The sequence below is a fragment of the Cydia pomonella genome, chromosome 6 (assembly GCF_033807575.1).
Source record: "Cydia pomonella isolate Wapato2018A chromosome 6, ilCydPomo1, whole genome shotgun sequence".
Lineage (NCBI taxonomy): Eukaryota > Metazoa > Arthropoda > Insecta > Lepidoptera > Tortricidae > Cydia > Cydia pomonella.
The window spans coordinates 622,029-642,314 of record NC_084708.1 but is presented as its reverse complement, the minus strand read 5'-3'; the positions used below and the strand labels follow the sequence as shown (position 1 = coordinate 642,314).

Here is a 20,286-nt window from a genome sequence, read left to right as displayed (position 1 = left end):
TAAAAAAGTTGACGATAGTCTATTCTATTAACATTTTTTTTTCTGCGGGCAACTTTTGTTGCTACGTCGATCGTTTCTGTCAAGCCTTGCCGGCGATGAATTAATTTTTATTTATTTCCTAAGAAGAAAGTTAAAGATATCCCGGAAATAAATTTCGAATAAAGTGGGATTATACTAATTCTACTATTAAAATGTACTTTCGTGGTATGTACTTATGTCTTTAGCTACTTATACGCCCTATAACCTAAACCTTTAGGTAGGCTGTTTTTCAATTACGATTTTATAGCTTAGGAACCAATAAACACACATAATAACCCAGCAAATACCGTATTTGAACCCAAGTTTAACTGATAACAGGCTCTAGTAATGTCTGAGATCAGTAAAAATATAAAAACAGTTTAGGACACGTCAGTGTTATCAGTAAGCCAAGCGCCGCATTTCACCGCAGCGATTGAAGAAATATTTAACGAAAAAAACGGCTAACTACTTTTAAGACTATTCCTTATCTTCTAACAATATGTTAGGCCGGGACAGATTAGGTAATAGTTGAATATAAATTTATTCATTCAAAGAAGTGTTTTATGGAAATACCAAAATCTCATATTATAATTGGGTTATTAATCTCTGTTGTATTTTCACTTATCAAAAATAGCTAATAAATGTCACATTTTATTCAAAATGGGAGTAAATAATACAGGATAACCTTTTTTCAGCATTTTTATTAGTAAGCATCCTAGCACTAGGCAATGCCAACACATTGCAAGGCACAATCGACGTAAAGCGGCTGGAGGGCATCCTGCAGGAGAACCTGAAGAGCAAGGACCTCAGCTCCCTGTACTATGCAGTGAAAGGCCTGAAGCAGCTCAATGCCAAGATCCCTAACATCTGTGAGGTGAGAACTTAGCAAAGATTGCATATAATTTTGTAAGTTCAGCCTTAAAGACTTCAAAGCTAAAGCAGTCTTTCTGTAGTTGGAAGAAATATAAGTTCCCTCAATAGGTTGATTTGCCCATGTATCACCCATCATCCATTGCCGCTAACACTACAGTGGCTTGAAACCCATCCAAGAACAATATTTAGGCCCCTTGATTCACATCTGCGTAGTACAGCTTTGATTTCTATTATCAAAGGAAATTTTACTTATAGTAAAAACAAAACTTTCTTAATTATACTCAGCTGAGGCTTGATTTAAAATAATAGTATTACAAATACTCTGTCTCTATTTATGATAAAAGAGTTTGTACACACTAGATCATTTTGTTGTAATTTAATTAGATCTATATAGACACTATTAAAATGATTTGAAACAAATGGAATGGTGCTTATTAAAAATCTGGTATATAAGATAAAAAGGTAGTAAAAAGAATAGAATATTTGTTACATTTCATGCTATTCATGTTCTATTTGTATTATTTTTTACCTAGGACTTAAAAACCATAAAATACGACCTCAAGAACATTGAGCAAGTTTACTACCTCACCAACACAGCAGCCCTCTCCAACTGCCTAAACTCCCTCAAGCCAGAGGTCTTGAGCGCCCCGGCCCAGACCCTGGACAAGAAGGATGCCACCATCCCGGAGCTGTACTATTCTGTGTACTCGCTGAAGGCCCTCGGAAAGGGCTCAGTGTATGACAAGGAGGATGGCCTTAAGAATCTCATTCAGTTGCTGAAGAAGGACGATTCTCCAGCTAAGTATGTTTGTTTTGTGTTTGATAAACTGGATTTATTTCACATGCGAAATTTTAAATTGTAATCATGTTGTATCTACTTTTTGTGATCAGTAAATTTAATAGAATTTATATAAACTTGCCTCATATTTATATTTCAGGTGAGAAAACTTTTCAAAAGAATCCTATACTCACACAATAATAATCAGCACAAATTAATAATAATAAAATTAATTAATTAGAATAAGGAAAAGTTGCTATACAACTTGAATAGTACTGTTTTAGGACATACTAATATAGTGTACAATTAACTATTAGGAACAGGAAAGCTACATAAATAAATCTCACTCAAATCAACCTAGCTGTATAGTAGGGTATAAGTAAAAAAATTTAAAGGGATCACTGCTTGGATGTGGCACTCAAACAGGCCCACAACACCAAAATCATGTTCTATAGTAAGCTCAATAAGGTGTGTGTTATGGGCGCTAGTTGAACCAGAATGTTTGTGTGTATCCCCGTAGTTACGGCTACGTGTTCGGGCTGTGCGAGCACATGGGCTGCGCGGCGTGGAGCGCGCAGCACGCGGAGGGCGTGCTGCTGGCCGCCGACGAGAGCGACGCGCGCGCGCTGCACTTCGAGGGCGGCCTGCCCGTCACCGCCCTCGTGCTGTCCACCGTGCTCAGGTGAGGCTCTCCCATATTTGTCATTGTACAAGCCGGGCTGCTTGTTCTTTGTGGAGTCTCCCATCAATTACATTAATCAAGGAAAAGATTGGACACGAAAGCAGGAAGTCAGAATGTTGGTAGTCTGTTTTTCATGGCCTTTTAGTTTCTCTTACCAAATGTGGGTAATTTTGATTTGCAGGACATACAAGTCCCTGTCGAAACCGTCACCCTTGACTGAGGAGCAGAAGCTGAAGTTCGCCACGTACCTGGTGTCCCGGCGCTCCGTGAACACGGCCCGAGGGGCTGCCCTGCTGCTGGAGGCTGCCCAAGCTCTTGCCGACGACCAGGTATCCAATCACTACAAGTTATAAAAAATAGAAACAGGACTCCATTTCTTCTGACTGTTTCTCAACTACCTGCCGCTAAAAGTGAAAGCGCAAACAATGCGTCTTGTTCCCAGAATTAGGAACCATGCGTGTAATAAGTGCCTTTTATGCAATAATTTTTGTCTATCAATGTCATATATTTTTTTGTCTATCTCTATCTGGGCACTATGACCTCAAGGATTTCCAAGAGATGTTCAAGCGCAACAACAACAACCGTCTGAGAGATCATCATTTAAAGTTGGAAAGGCATAGGGCTCACAGTAACCCATACAAACACTTTTTCAGCAATCGAGTGGTGAGGGCTTGGAACAGGCTCCCAGAAGTAGTGGTTTCAGCACCAAATGTGAACCAGTTTAAAAATAAATTAGACAAGCACATGATATCTACGACTCGTTCATGATAACTATCTTTATGAATATTGGATACAGGTCATATCAGTTGTCAAACTGCCTGCCTGCTTATTAAATAAATAATAAATAAATAAAAGTATATGATTATGGTAGCCCCCTGCACGTGAGGATTATTTCATTTTCAATTATTTTTTTTGCACCAAATTGGGAGACCTATATAGTGTTACTAGGTACAACAAATCTTAAAATTAATTAAGGTTAGTAAACATACAATCACACCGACCCAACGCCTACAGCTTTATAAGGCGCAGGTGCGCCCGCACATGGAATACTGTTCTCATCTATGGGCAGGGGCACCCCAGTACCAGCTTCTCCCTCTGGACCGCATGCAACGAAGAGCGACTCGAATTTTCGACTGCCAGCGTATTTCGTATCGGCTTGACTCCTTGGCGCTGCGTAGAGATGTGACCTCGCTCTGCATTTTCTATCGCATGTACAACGGGGAGTGCTCCAAGGAATTGTTCGGATTAATCCCCGCTGCTTCTTTTCGCCATCGCCCTACGCGACAACATTTCCATCCTCACCACTTAGATGGTTGGCAGTCCTCAACTGTGCGTTTTTCCAGGAACTTTCTGCCTCGCACAGCTAAACTGTGGAATGAACTGTCGCCTGCGGTATTTCCGGACCGATACGACCTTCAAACCTTCAAGAAAAGAGCATACTCCCATCTTAAAGGCCGGCAACGCACTTGCAACCCATCTGGTGTTGCAGATGTCCATGGGCGGCGGTAATCGCTTACCATCAGGTGATCCGTCTGCTCGTTTGCCTCCTCTACCATAAAAAAAAAATCAAGACATGGATTTACAAGATATGGATTTTATGAGTCTGAAATAAATAGTTTTTTTACAATCATAACAAAATTTGCGAGTATATTGTTATGAGATTGTTAAGAAACGAAATAATAAAATAAATAATACATTAACTAATGATTAAGGCAATCTAGATGCACCATTTCTCAATATCTGTTGCTATCACATGTAGACTGTTCCAGTGTTACTAGACGATTAAAAATCTTGAGAAAAGTCTATTTGTAGAACCAAATCTGTATTTTAAAACATATTTAAAACCGGATCTATCGCTAATTTATTTTGTTACCTTTATTTCCGACGTTCCGACGCAGGTTTCACTGGTCGTGGTCGCGGCTAACTGATCCCAGCAAAATGTCAAAACAGAGATTTGTGTAACTACCCGACGAAGTCTATGAAAAAGTTTTGGGGTAGGCATCACTATTTTAAACCACCCACCACACATTTGTAACCTGCGTCGAAACGTCGGAAATAACGGTAACAAAATAAATTTTAAAATGTGTTCCTATGCATTATTTAATTTAAGAAAAAGAGTGAATCCATCTGCAGTGCTTACTGCTTACCATGCTTTTGTAACATCGATTTTAAGGTACGGAATAATATTTTGGGGTAACTCTACAGACTGGGAACTGACTTTTCTCGCTCAAAAAAAGTGTGTAAGATCTTTGTGTGGTATTAGCCTTGAAGAATCCTGTAAGCCCTATTTTCAAAATCTTAAGATCCTGACACTTCCTAGTTTATATTATGTATGAAATGTGTGTTTTTGTGAAATGTAATTCTCATCTATTCTTAAGCTTTAAAAGTTAAAGATTATGAGGTAAAATATTACATTCAGTTGTACCCAAGACAATGTTATTCCATAAAAATGTGGTCGGAATGGCCCCAAGAATATTTAATAAAATACCACAAAACATTCAATTATTACAGCTTAACAAGTTTAAAAATGCCTTAAAACTATTGTAAGTTCAAAAGAGTTACTACTCTATAAAATAATTTTTAGATGATCATGACTTGTAAATATGTACATACATTTATATTTTGAGCATGCATCTCTCAAAATTTGTATGCCGTAAGGCGCCACATAGTGAAACTGAGTGATCTGTAACATCCTATGTACACCTTTGTTGGACAAATAAATAATATTGTATTTTGTGTTCAAAACGCGAAAATTTTAAATGTCAAATCTGTATTGACTTTTGACGACCGGTTTGGCCTAGTGGGTAGTGACCCTGCCTACGAAGCTGATGGTCCCGGGTTCAAATCCTGGTAAGGGCATTTATTCGTGTGATGAGCATGGATATTTGTTCCTGAGTCATGGGTGTTTTCTATGTATTTAAGTATTTATAAATATTTATATATTATATACATCGTTGTCTAAGTACCCTCAACACAAGCCTTATTGAGCTTACTGTGGGACTTAGTCAATTTGTGTAATAATGTCCTATAATATTTATTTATTTATTTATATTTATTGACTGCTACTTCTTGAGGAGCAATTCTTAAGAAAGAAGCACCAATTTAGCGAGAAAACCACACTAAAAAGGCTCAACAAATCTTATTGATCTCTTATAAATCTTTATAGCCATCCCCCATCTCCATCGTCATCAAGGGCAAGAAGTACATCTCGTCCGACTCGGACTCCATCGAGATCTCCATCACGGACCTGCTGGGCCGCCCCGTCAAGGGCCTGAAGGCCGACAGAGTCCTCGCGCAGTCCGGCACCAGGCTCGCCGACGACGTCGTCGTGCTGTCCAAACAACCTTTGACACAGAAGCCAAACGAGCCTACGACTTTCATCCTCAACTTGAGCAAGATTAAAGCTCAATATGGCTTGTACAAGATAGCCCTAAGTGCGGATAGCAAGACGGCGAGCGTGAATGTAGCAGTGCTGGGAGAGATCCAGGTGGGCAGCGTGGAGGTGGGCATCGGGGATGTGGACGGAACGACCAGTCCGAAGCTCACCACGGTGGCCTACCCCAACAAGCTGGCCGAGAAGCTGCAGGCGGATCATATGCAGAAGTGAGTATTTCTAATGAAAATATGTGTTATAAGAAAATTTTGTACAAGTTCATCTTTTATTAAAATACAACTCTGTAAGGCTCAGGACCGCTTCGGCCTCAGTTTCATTTCGTCAACTTCTTAGTAGTTCTCATTCGCATTTGGTCTACTGTTCCGATTCGCCAGCATTCCTATATCGTCACTTTCTTATCTCGCCCGCTTTCTTACGTGGGCCACTGTAGTAACTTGGTTATATTCCTAATTAGACTACAGTGCCGATTCGTCAACACTCCTAATTCGTCCATAGTGCTTACTCGTCAACATTCCTATTTAGACCACAGTGCCAACTCGTCAACTACATAGCATAGTAATAGTTAGGCTTGGGACTTTTGGATGCTCGCTATGGTGAATCGACGGAGTCGTCAAAGTCAGTCAAATATTTTTTTCGAAGTCAAAATGAAAGTGTGAAAATAAAACATAAAATAAAACACTTTGGTCGAAATAGGAACGTAGACAAAAATGGTATATTGACGATATCAGATATTGGACGAGTTGGCACTATGGTCAAAATAGGAATTTAGACAAAATGGGGTATTGACGATATAAGAAAGTGGACGAGTTAGGAAGGTTACGAATTAGGAATTGTAGGGTGACGACATAACACTGCGGACGATTTATGGAGATGACGAAATGAAACTGGGGCCGAAGCGTTCCTGAGCCCTCTGTAATATTAAACTACTAGGAGTATGAACATAGGGTGAGTAGGGTCGGCAACGCGCGTGTAACTCCTCTGGAGTTGCAGGGCGTACATAGGCTACGGATACTGCTTACCATCAGGCGGGCCGTATGCTTGTTTGCCACCGACGTAGTATTAAAAAAAAAAAACACTGGTCAGTTGGTGATATTTAAACAGTAAAAAACAGAATCAGAGAGAGGGTACATTGGTACAATGTATGTGTTAATTAGGTTAGTACGTTTATGAACACTACGCTTGCAATGCCTACTTTTCTATCAACTAATATTGATAAACAAGTTCTTCCCGGACTATATCTCGTATAATGAGTAATAGAAATTTATTTTTAAACTTTGCTGCCGGTCCAACAAAATCTGTGTCTAGCGTGGTCTATGAGGGTTTTGAAGGCTGAAAATGTTCTAGTTTCTTAGCTTTACCGAGTAGTAGATTAAATAGTGGTTATCATCCAGGGTGACCCTGAAGTTTACGGTGAAGGACAAGTACGGAGCCGCGGTGCTGGTGCAGCAGGCCTTCGTACGCGTGGCGGCGGCGGCAGGAGACCTCGAGGCCATCTTCGTGGCCGAGCCCGACAACGCCAAGGCCTACAAGGTGGACCTGGTGAGTGCCGTCCATACTCGGGCCGGCCGCAGACCTCGAGGCCATCTTCGTGGCCGAGCCCGACAACGCCAAGGCCTACAAGGTGGACCTGGTGAGTGCCGTCCATACTCGGGCCGGCCGCAGACCTCGAGGCCATCTTCGTGGCCGAGCCCGACAACGCCAAGGCCTACAAGGTGGACCTGGTGAGTGCCGTCCATACTCGGGCCGGCCGCAGACCTCGAGGCCATCTTCGTGGCCGAGCCCGACAACGCCAAGGCCTACAAGGTGGACCTGGTGAGTGCCGTCCATACTCGGGCCGGCCGCAGACCTCGAGGCCATCTTCGTGGCCGAGCCCGACAACGCCAAGGCCTACAAGGTGGACCTGGTGAGTGCCGTCCATACTCGGGCCGGCCGCAGACCTCGAGGCCATCTTCGTGGCCGAGCCCGACAACGCCAAGGCCTACAAGGTGGACCTGGTGAGTGCCGTCCATACTCGGGCCGGCCGCAGACCTCGAGGCCATCTTCGTGGCCGAGCCCGACAACGCCAAGGCCTACAAGGTGGACCTGGTGAGTGCCGTCCATACTCGGGCCGGCCGCAGACCTCGAGGCCATCTTCGTGGCCGAGCCCGACAACGCCAAGGCCTACAAGGTGGACCTGGTGAGTGCCGTCCATACTCGGGCCGGCCGCAGACCTCGAGGCCATCTTCGTGGCCGAGCCCGACAACGCCAAGGCCTACAAGGTGGACCCGGTGAGTGCCGTCCATACTCGGGCCGGCCGCAGACCTCGAGGCCATCTTCGTGGCCGAGCCCGACAACGCCGAGGCCTACAAGGTGGACCTGGTGAGTGCCGTCCATACTCGGGCCGGCCGCAGACCTCGAGGCCATCTTCGTGGCCGAGCCCGACAACGCCAAGGCCTACAAGGTGGACCTGGTGAGTGCCGTCCATACTCGGGCCGGCCGCAGACCTCGAGGCCATCTTCGTGGCCGAGCCCGACAACGCCAAGGCCTACAAGGTGGACCTGGTGAGTGCCGTCCATACTCGGGCCGGCCGCAGACCTCGAGGCCATCTTCGTGGCCGAGCCCGACAACGCCAAGGCCTACAAGGTGGACCTGGTGAGTGCCGTCCATACTCGGGCCGGCCGCAGACCTCGAGGCCATCTTCGTGGCCGAGCCCGACAACGCCAAGGCCTACAAGGTGGACCTGGTGAGTGCCGTCCATACTCGGGCCGGCCGCAGACCTCGAGGCCATCTTCGTGGCCGAGCCCGACAACGCCAAGGCCTACAAGGTGGACCTGGTGAGTGCCGTCCATACTCGGGCCGGCCGCAGACCTCGAGGCCATCTTCGTGGCCGAGCCCGACAACGCCAAGGCCTACAAGGTGGACCTGGTGAGTGCCGTCCATACTCGGGCCGGCCGCAGACCTCGAGGCCATCTTCGTGGCCGAGCCCGACAACGCCAAGGCCTACAAGGTGGACCTGGTGAGTGCCGTCCATACTCGGGCCGGCCGCAGACCTCGAGGCCATCTTCGTGGCCGAGCCCGACAACGCCAAGGCCTACAAGGTGGACCCGGTGAGTGCCGTCCATACTCGGGCCGGCCGCAGACCTCGAGGCCATCTTCGTGGCCGAGCCCGACAACGCCAAGGCCTACAAGGTGGACCTGGTGAGTGCCGTCCATACTCGGGCCGGCCGCAGACCTCGAGGCCATCTTCGTGGCCGAGCCCGACAACGCCAAGGCCTACAAGGTGGACCTGGTGAGTGCCGTCCATACTCGGGCCGGCCGCAGACCTCGAGGCCATCTTCGTGGCCGAGCCCGACAACGCCAAGGCCTACAAGGTGGACCCGGTGAGTGCCGTCCATACTCGGGCCGGCCGCAGACCTCGAGGCCATCTTCGTGGCCGAGCCCGACAACGCCAAGGCCTACAAGGTGGACCTGGTGAGTGCCGTCCATACTCGGGCCGGCCGCAGACCTCGAGGCCATCTTCGTGGCCGAGCCCGACAACGCCAAGGCCTACAAGGTGGACCTGGTGAGTGCCGTCCATACTCGGGCCGGCCGCAGACCTCGAGGCCATCTTCGTGGCCGAGCCCGACAACGCCAAGGCCTACAAGGTGGACCTGGTGAGTGCCGTCCATACTCGGGCCGGCCGCAGACCTCGAGGCCATCTTCGGGGCCGAGCCCGACCACGCCAAGGCCTACAAGGTGGACCTGGTGAGTGCCGTCCATACTCGGGCCGGCCGCAGACCTCGAGGCCATCTTCGGGGCCGAGCCCGACCACGCCAAGGTAATATAAAACGAAGCTTAGATTGATGTGGTCGCAATCGTATCTGTAACAGTGGTTGTTGTTTCAGAACGTGGGCGCCATCTCGAAGCACCTGCAGCACCGCTCGGGCGCGTACTCGTTGACGCTGTTCCTGGGCGACAGCGCGGCGGCCGCGCCCGTGGCCTGGCGCCTCGGGGACGTGCTCTTCAACTTCGGCCATGAGGGCGCAGCGCCTGGTCAGTGTGACTATATTGGCAAATTAATGGTTTACTGTTTAATAGTTTAATTCCAATAGTTGGTAGTCTATTTGTCATATTTATTGCTTGGAATTAAGATTAATGTCAATGTGGGGAAGACCGTCTACGAGCACTTTCGTCTATTTTACCGGTACGGACCTCAAACGGAAAAATGTAATTATGTACTTGTCCCGTGTCTTATATTTGCCTGTGTGTGGTCGTCCTATGGTACCAGATTGGTACAGAGGGCTTCGTGAGACGTCGCGACCCTCCTGCCCTGTGCCGCGCCCTTCCGACCGCTCGGCGCCGCGCCCGCGACTCGAAGGGAAGCCTTTTATTTGCCCACGGCTCATAAAGACATCTCGGGGCATGAGCGGTAGTATATATATGTCTCCCCCCCCCAGCCGGCGCCGCCCAGCCCGGCCGCGGGCCGCTGCCGCAGATCGCGCACGAGTTCCGCTCGGCGGAGCCGCGGCCGCCGCGCCTGGTGTCCGACGTGTTCGCGGTGGCGTGCGCCGCGCCGCTGCTGCTGCTGCTCGTGCTGTGGGCCAAGCTCAGGGTCAACCTGTCCTACATGCCGTTCACACCCAGCATGCTGTTGTTCCATCTGAGCTTGGGAGGTGAGAAAAACCGTCAGCATATCTATTTTCAAAGTTTTCCCTCTCGCACACATTTTCAACTGTATTTTTAACCGACTATAATAACTCGGAATTCCTGTCCTGTAAAATTAAAAAAGTGGTCCCGTCATTGATATTATCTGACACTAACCTAATTCGTTTCAAACATTTGTCGCAATCCCTTTCAACTGTATCATAAAGCAGACACATAAATCATAAAAGACTTTTAAAAAAATCATTAAATCTCTCGTTTTTTTAATGAGTTAAGTCTACTAAATCATTTATTTACATAAGGTTAGGTGGGGTAAGATGAACTAAGGGTAAAGAGGGATACTTGTGAGTAAAATAAACAGTTAGAGATACTTAAAGGTTTATAAAATTAACTTAAAAATACTTTCGTATAATGACTTTCCTCATACGGTTTCTCGAGAAAAATAAAGCATGTTTTTCATACCCCACCTGCCCTTAATGTATACATACCTGTATTATAGTAACTGGACAAATACTTGAAACACTAAACTAAATTAATACCTAGCTTTGACCTAAAATGTTTTTAGTTAGTAGAACAAGAATCCCAAATAAATGATTGCTCTTCAGAAATAATTACTACTAATGTACCAAATAGATAATTACTAATAAAGAGACTAATGAGGCTTTTACTCAAAAGGGATCCACATTAGATTAATGTTATTAGTTAATTACTATCTATTTTATAACGTAATGTATCTGTTGTATGTATTGTGGAAATAAAAAGCTATTTTATTAATGTACCAAATATGGATTTGACCCTAATGGGTGTAGTTGTCTAATGTCATCTAGCTGATTAATCTGCGCTCGCGCTCGGAATGCCGACTAGTCGGCCAAATCCATAATCCTGCATCACTATAAAGATTATCAATCAATCAATTTCAATCAACAAAAACAATCAATCAATTTCAATTTGTGTAATAATGTCCTATAATATTTATTTATTTATTTTTTATTTATTTATTATAATCGGATGGCCATTGGAGCTATTTTGTCTAAATTCGGATGTTTTAAAAAACAACCATTTTGTTTCTTACGTCACATGCAACATTAACCATATTAAGTTATTAACTTTGTTAAACATATCAAATTAATACAATATGAAATATATATGCCATTTATTGGGTTTATAGTTTATTCTGTAACTTATAAAAGGCCGACTGAGCGGCCTTTTTTTTAACTTTTTTTTAAACTATAATAAAGTACAACGCAATACTTTTTATATGCAAGAAGCAAATGAGCGATTCATACTATTTCCTATGAGCAAGTACTTCATAATAAAAAAAATAGGCTATTGTCACCGAGTGCAAATGAGGCCGGATAGTTGGCGTACCCGACTAGTTGGTGCATCTCTAATAATGACCACTTAACCTTAAAATTTCATTTTCTCAAACTTTTAAAGAAATGTTTATATGACTTACTTCAAATTAGGTCCGAAAATACCACATATCAGGTGCGATGAGTGAAGATGATATGTAAAGGAATTTCATACTGCCTTACACACGTAGGCCTGTAAGGCAACCTTGTTTTGTTTTTAAACGTCAAATTAAGGCACGTCCGTCTTGACATTCAACCTTAAACAACCTATAAGCAAAATTCTGCCATTATGCTTTTTTTGTGTTTGTTAAATATTATATCACGGTTTCAAAGGGGAACGAAAATTTGATCATTTTTGCGCTACGATGTACGGTTTAGGAGATACAACGCTGTAAAGTTTTTTTTTTCAGTCACCCTGTAAATTTTTTATAGGGCTGTATGGAGGAACCGTGCGTCGTAGCGCAAAAATAATCAAATTTTCGTTTTCCTTGGGAACCCGACGCACTGAGTAATTTATCACATTAGAAGATGAAACAATCATCATCATCCTATTTTTTTTTAGTATTATTTCATTGCAAGTTTGAGAAAAATACTACACAAATCTCGGCGAGAAACGGGGTTGCCGGCCGCGTATCTCTATCCGATCTCGCCGCGCTCGGCCGTCTATATCAACTTGGCCTGCAACCCTTCGTTTCCCGTCCTCTATAGTAATGTACTATTATAACAACACTAGACGAAAACCCGGCTTTGCTCGGGTAAAATAATAACTCTGGCACACTCAGTTAGTCAGTAGAAAAATGCGGCTATATAATGTTTAAGAAAAAAAAAATCGACTTCAATGAGGGAGACCGGTGAAAGAACGATTATTGTTGATTTTAGATTTCATACAATGAAATTAAAAAAGACAGCGTAATACGCCCAATTATGTAGAAAAGGAAGTAACATGTTTTTTTTGCCACTGCACCCACCTTGACACATTTCAGATTTGCCCTATGGTTGACTGGTAAGATACCCGCAATAGGGTATTCGACTGTATTTAAGATAAATTATTTCACACCATGCATGAAATAAAGCACCAGATAATTATTAAAAAAACTAAATAGGATAGAAATATAAAAATGTGCCTTGAAAACCTAACTGCTTGGCAAAGAGAAAAAAATTGCCAAACGTGAACTATGCATAATTGAAGAGTTCCATTCTGTTCATCATCAGCAGTTCCACTTCATCAAATGTCATTTCTACAAATGTAAATACTTCACTAAGATAACTATATATATGCCTTTAACATTTGTGGAGTTCCCTTGAGTCCTCATGGACCCTATCGTCAGAACTCGAACTTGACAAAAATTTGCATTTAAAATCTAATTTGCTTAACAAACACAGCGAAGAGGACAAATCGCCAAACGTGTACTATGCGTCGTTGAAGAGTACTATTCTGATCATCATCAGCAGTTCCACTTCATCAAATGTCACTTTTTTAAATGTAAATGCTTGATTTGTTACAGAAAATACAAAAATCACTATATGTATGCCTTTCACATTTGAAGAGTGCCCTCGATTCCTCATGGATCCCATCATCAGAACTGAGTTTTGACAAAAACGGGACCAATCTGTATATTATCTGGACAAAAAATTTTCAAAATCTGTTCAGAAATGACGGAGTTATGGAGTAACAAACATTAAAAAAAAAAAAAAAAAACATACAACCGAATTGATAATCTCCTCTTTTGAAATGTTGAAGTCGGTTAAAAATGTAGGCGTCAAGGGTTGTCCTCCCATAGAAAATTTTATTTACCGCGCCTTACTTTATACATCATTTACAAACAGTGACATACATAGTCATTCTTTAAAAAAAGTTTGTGCATCTTACACACTGGGTGCCATGCCAACCAACATGCCGTCGCAAACGTGTTCACAATTTCCGAACGCACCCGTCGCTGTCATTTACCAAATTAAATATGGCCTACCTTTTGTCATGTGTTTGTCGTTAAATTAACACTTTTAAATGCAAAATACGCGATAATCCGAATTTTGCCAATATATGTAGTCGATTCAGAACTCTTATTTTTTAACGCTCTTTCATTTGAGTATAATTTCATTCGGGTCTACCGTTAACCTCGACGGAATTATTAATATAGATGTAATGGAATAGCAATAATACGTGGCGCAGGTGCCCTGGCGCTGTACGGCGTGGTGTGGCTGCGGCTGTCCATGTTCGAGGCGGCGCGCTGGCTGCCGCCGCTGGGCGCCGCCACGTTCCTGGCCGGCCAGCGCCTGCTGCGCCGCCTCGTGGCCGACAAGCGCCGCCCGGCCGCCTGAACCCGCGTCAAGGGACCGCCAGCATAGCCGAGACCCAAGAGCAGTTGACCGAGCTTCCCTGCGTCTTCAAATTCGAGGTCAATATCCGTTCAATATTACCTGCCACACCTAAATACTTAGCCCAAATGTGTACACGTCAAAAACTGCCTGAAAACGGGTCATCTGCGAGTGAGAATATGTGTTAGGCGGATTCTTGCTAAACAAACTATTAATCTCTAATTTACGTCCTAAATAAATACACCCAAGTAGGTAATATTGAATGCCGCGTTTGTAAAGTGGGATGTTGTTAAATAAGTTTCAGTATGACCATGTATTGTTTTCGACAGTACGTATAGACTACTAGATCTTTTAATGATTGACCTCAAATATAGGGAAAATAAACGCATGGAATTACTGAACTATTTGTAACAATAGAAAGTGAAGTGAGATTTATAAACACTAAGATACAATTACAATATCTAAAGTTGATTTAAAGTAATGTACTAAAAACTAAAACTAGATACATTTCTAATCATTAGATTAGAAGTTTATGTAGCAAGGCGAAGAGGATGAAGTGCGCCATGTCGTCTAAGTGCACCGATCGCACACACTTACCCTTTTATTCATAAACGTGTGCTAAAGTTGACAAGCCGGTAACAATCGTTTGTTTGTCCTTTTCATCATACCGATACGTCGGAAAGGGGGTAAGACGGCATGGCGCACTTCGCCCCCCTCACCTTTAATACATACGTACATATTGGACTGTGTGCACATAGAGTGCATGACATTACAGTCAAAACAATAACATATACTATTTATTTGTTCGTGTGTATGTGCAATCAATGTGCTCTTATCATTGTTTTTACCAATCGGAAAGCGGTGTCTACTGCCTTTTTCTCACGAAATTATATAAAAAAATACGTGTGGATTGAGTTCTCTTATGTAAGTTTATGTCATTCCTCGTTCTCTGTAGCATATTTCGTTGCTTAAGAATTAATCAATGAAGTATGCTTCAGGGTTCTAATAACTAGATTTTATAAAATAAAGATGTTGGTTCTTTTAATCTTTTGTATTATTCGTCTACTATTCTACCCCAAATGTTAACTTCCAAGTTATTTGAAATGCACGTGTAGGTTGTAGGTACATTAGACATCACATTAATGATATAAATAGCGCGTTCGGACCAGACGCAAAATTATTACCATTTTAGAGCCACCCCACACTAGCGTCTTCTGGGCGTCGGCGTTTTGTCAACTCCATGGCTGCTGCTCGACGCAACTGCACAGCGACGTCATTTTCTAAAGCGTCAGCGCGTCTAGTCAGCTAGACGCCGACGCTCGGTAGACGCTAGGGGCCTCTCAGATCTTTAGAGGTTACTGACCCAGAGTTCACTGACTTTGTATGCGAAGGCCTTTCAGTAATATAATTATGTTATGAACCATACAGGTTGAGTTGAGAGTCGGATGAATAATCGCTTTGTCCATGTGCAGATTTCGCTAACATGTAGTGTTGACGAAGCTTGACATGCTTTAGAGTTTAGACCCTCCGCTAAGGTCCCACACTAGCGTCTCCCGAGCGTTGGCGTCTAGACAAAGTGTGGAGTGATCCTTAAGCATGCGCGGGTGAAACGCGACCGCGCCCGTTAGCTTTGCGTATACTATTATTTTCAACATAGACACTGTTTTAGCGGGCGCCCTCATTCCTATGGCTCCGATTCCACTAGTCTATAGACAGAGCTATAACTTCACCACGAAATTATGTAGAATAGAGGGATTCATTTGTAATGTTAGGATACTTACTTCACTGGCTCAGTGACTCGAACAGCATCTCTCTGACACAAAAGAAAAATTAACACTGCTTAAATACATACTGGAAATGTCAGGATAGTTAATTAAATACAATTAGTAGTCATTAAAAGTTAAATTTTATTAATCATTATTATCACACGTTACCGATTCTAAGAAAATTGCATTAAGAACCTAATCCAAACTAATTCTTAAAAAAAAGTACAAAATGCAGGAATATAGTTCATTCTTAATTAATATCTTATTTATACTTATTAAATATACTCTCTGTCCGCCAGGTACTTACAATAAAGGTCACTTATCTTATACTAGTCAATATTATATGAGATGTCAAGAGGATTTCATGAAAAAAGATTTTCACATAGCAATAACCATACCGGTTCCACCGGTAGATATCTTATTATTTATCACCTTACTAGGCATTTACTATTATTGGAACAAATAATACTGTCAGTCCATGCACTCACACGCTCTTTCAGCGATAGGGAAATCAAATCATACAATCACAAACACACAATTTATACACATCTTAAAATTTTGCCTTAAGCGCTTCACTAGCCTTACCTAATTCAGTAGGTAATTAACGACAGGGACGCAGCAATACGCAAAGGTGAAATGGAGATATCTCTACCGTGTCTAACGTATAGCTGCGTACGTTCCTGTCGCCAGTTACTGAATTCAGTATGGTGTGTGAAGCGCTTTATATAGAATCCTTTATACAAAATATTATTTTCATACATAAAGTTCTCTATGGAAAAGCGATTCAAAGTTTAACACCGCCGTGTAGTGCGTACATACTACAAATAAGTAGGTCTAAAATGTTAAAACTCTGCATCTAGCGTGAAGACATTGTCCATGCGGTTCGCCATGACGCCCCACTTCTGGTACTCGCCGACTTTCTTCTCGAAGAAGTTGGTCTTGCCTTCCAGGGAGATCAGGTTCATGAAGTCGAACGGGTTCTTTGTGTTGTAGTGCTGTGGTAAATGCAAATACATTATTACTAAGATGGAAAATGTGTTGGCAACAGAGAAATAAAATTAAACGCCGACTACCCTATACTAAAATAGTGCTATAACTTGCACATCATCACATTGTCAATAGTTACCTTTTCACCAACAAGATCCATGAGCAGCCTGTCGGCCACGAACTCGATGTAGTCGGACATGAGGTCGCAGTTCATGCCGAGCAGGCGCACGGGCAGCGCGTCCGTCAGGAACTCCTGCTCGATGCCCACGGCGTCCGTCACGATGGTCAGCACGCGCTCCTTGCTGGGCTTCTGCACCAGGTGCTTGAACATCAGGCACGCGAAGTCTGTGTGCAGGCCCTAGGGACATATAGCAACGTAGCTGAATGTCATTGCAACGTAGGAATGCTCAACTCCATTGCGCACCTGAATAAGAGGCTGTACAAATCACAATCCTAGATTTAGATTACAGACAAGTCAATCTACAAGAATTCATATTATATGTAATCGTTGAAACTAATATACAAAAACACATATATATATATATATTTAATATCAATCCAAAAACTAAATGATTACAGGATAGGTACAGTCAGCTGCAAAAATATGTATTGAGAGAATCGTCTCATAAGTATGGTACTACGCTCTTATTATACTGAAATAAGATGCTATGGGACATATTTTTGAATAAGATGTCTACACCCATATTTTTACACTTTGACTAGGATTACAAAATAATGTCAAGATAGTATCTCCTGTAGAGGATCGTCAAAATCTCTACACTGTTTATAAATTTACGTTTCCTAAAATTAGAGGTAAGCGGTCATAGGTTTCTTCCCATACTTTATTTTTCAAAATGGCTTCCTTTATATTCACTATATTCAGGATAGTTCAATGTACTGAAAGAGGGCTTGGTAAACTGAATCTTCTTGAACAATGCTAAGCTTATTAAGTCGTGTTTTGTTTCTCCGTAACAAAAGATTGTATGCGTAATAAAACCTGTTTCTGTAAGCATCTGAGCAAATACCTAAATGTTTACTCTTACATACTTCATGTATGTATGTGTGCTACATTACAATAAATATGTTTACTTCTGAGTATCTACTTCTCAATTTGTCAACAACCAAGCCTTGCCAAAGCCAATGACTTGACTATGTGCTACTTCTACTGATAGCATATCTTCAAGAGCTTTCATCTAGGGCTTATCAATGGAATGACTGTAACCCAAACAGCTTAAAGATAACCCAAATGTGACCACTTTATCAGTCTGATTAATGACCCAATTTAAGCCAGCATTAGGTATATTTTATTTACTATTTATGAAATAAATGGCACAAATAAGACTACTAAGAAATATCTGGTCAGGTTTTTCATTCAAACCACATCTTGTGGTCTCCATGCCATGACAGTACTAAAACCTTTGGGCATAAATAGGTAATCAATATTGAAAGGATAAACTACAAACCTCATCTCTGGAAATAAGCTCATTGCTGAAGGTCAAGCCCGGCATGAGGCCTCGCTTCTTCAACCAGAAGATTGAAGCAAAGCTACCCGAGAAGAAAATGCCTTCAACTGCGGCAAAGGCTACTATTCTCTCTCCAAAGGTTGCGGTCTTGCTTCCAATCCACTGTAGAGCCCAATCTGCCTTCTTTTTGATGCAAGGAAGTGTTTCTATGGCATTGAATAGGAAATCTCTGAAAGAAAATGAATAAGTTAGAGTCCATCTAAGCTATTCAAACAGAGAATCATACTGGCTTTGCCTATGCTACCCAAAAGAAAGGGATAAGTATAGTTTATTGTTCTTATTTACTGACAAATTTGGTTTGCCAGACTATAACTTGTAGACTTGAACAGAACAGTGAGGGAGTGTCATTATAATATAAACATCATATTTTCATAAAAATTTGACATTAATGATGACATAGCCACATTTAGTCTTTGCAAATTCCATGAAGAGTTACATTGGTGCGATTCTATCTACATGCCTAACAGGATAATTCTGTGCAAATAGAAAAACATGATGACTCAGTCAATTTTAATTTGTTCCACATGACTGATCTTGTAGAACTGATAATAATATCATTAACAACCATTCCATATTTATAATGATTCAAATTTCCTTGTAATTAAGAAGGTAGGGATGCTAGAGGTGAAATGTGTAATTTCCAAGCAAAAAGTCCCACTTTATTGCTTGTCAAAAGGACTATTTTGCTTTTCATAAGGTTATTTGTACAAAAGATACAAGCAAATCTCGTCCTTATGGTAAGCAACAAAGTGAGACCTTTGATTAGACTTCATCACAAATAATGACAAACAAAACAGGCATATAAATATGTTACATACCTTTCCTTAGGATCTCTAATGTATGTGTCAATCAACAAAGAATACATTTCAGAATGTACATTTTCCATAGCAATCTGGAACCCATAGAAGCACCTGGCTTCTGTAACTTGCACTTCTTGTGAGAAGCGCTCCACAAGGTTCTCATTGACAATACCGTCCGAGGCAGCAAAGAATGCCAGCACATGCTTGATGAAGTGTCTCTCACTGTCCTTTAGATTCTCCCAGTCATGCATATCCTGCAAATTAGTCATGATAAATAATGAGACATGCAATAAACAGTCATGTGATAGTAGCTTCATCTCCGTTTTCTTGGTATTACTCAAAATAATATCATGTATTGATTGTTGTTGAACATAGATAATGGTATAGATAATGAAAATCCAGAAAAAAATTAAATACAAAATATCGCCTGTAAAAATAACTAAAATAAGAATGTAAATTAGGTTACCTTTGAGAGATCTACTTCCTCCACAGTCCAGAAGGATGCTTCAGCCTTTTTATACATTTGCCAAATGTCGTTGTACTGGATCGGAAAGATAACAAATCTACGAGGGTTTTCGCGCAGCAGGGGCTCCAGCTGGGGGTCGAACGCCGGGGCGTCCTCGGTTTTTTCAATATCCATTTTATCTGACTTTTCCTCTTTTACGTTGCCGTTTTGTGCTGCGAGTACGTTACTCTTTACGGGTGACTAAAAGAAACAATTTATGTTATTTTTGAAACAACTGTAGGATGACAAGTTAACGAGATAAGGTTAGAAAGTCAATAGAAAATACCTTAATATGCACGTTGTTGATTCCGTTGTGGAGATTTTCCTTGTCGTTAATTAGAGACATTTTGCTATATTAGTAACACTGGAGGTATTTTAATGAAACAAAGGGCACTTTATTTTGCCACACAATAATTGTATAGCACAGCAGAATGGACAACACACACTAAGTCAGAAAACACACTGGAGACGTGAATTGCCGCTAGAATTTTCCACAACTCCCCGTATTTGTGTTTTTGATTACCCCAAATGGCGGGAAACTAGCAACGCGGTCCAACACGTACTTATAATAAATCGGCTTATCGAAATATTGCTGATATCTTATAAATAGTCTCCAATAGTTTATTTCAAAAGAATCAATTCATTAACAAAAACATTTGGCTATAAAATTTG

At 42.2% G+C, this 20,286-nt stretch overlaps 2 protein-coding genes across 2 annotated transcripts; one reads left to right on the top strand and one right to left on the bottom strand.

Moving 5' to 3' along the window:
• Positions 1-49: 49 nt before the first annotated feature.
• On the top strand, positions 50-15,078 carry LOC133518668 (dolichyl-diphosphooligosaccharide--protein glycosyltransferase subunit 2). Its single transcript, XM_061852344.1, has 10 exons — positions 50-204; positions 714-892; positions 1,425-1,693; positions 2,190-2,351; positions 2,533-2,680; positions 5,518-5,954; positions 7,137-7,284; positions 9,609-9,756; positions 10,161-10,376; positions 13,888-15,078. The coding sequence occupies exons 1-10, from the start codon at positions 192-194 to the stop codon at positions 14,034-14,036; spliced, it is 1,869 nt and encodes a 622-aa protein (XP_061708328.1). The 5' UTR covers positions 50-191; the 3' UTR covers positions 14,037-15,078.
• An 842-nt stretch (positions 15,079-15,920) lies between these two features.
• LOC133518626 (ribonucleoside-diphosphate reductase subunit M2) lies at positions 15,921-20,128 on the bottom strand. Its single transcript, XM_061852302.1, has 6 exons — positions 19,901-20,128; positions 19,576-19,815; positions 19,128-19,363; positions 18,250-18,478; positions 16,926-17,144; positions 15,921-16,794 (listed from the first exon to the last, which is right to left on the bottom strand). The coding sequence occupies exons 1-6, from the start codon at positions 19,958-19,960 to the stop codon at positions 16,642-16,644; spliced, it is 1,137 nt and encodes a 378-aa protein (XP_061708286.1). The 5' UTR covers positions 19,961-20,128; the 3' UTR covers positions 15,921-16,641.
• Positions 20,129-20,286: the final 158 nt, after the last annotated feature.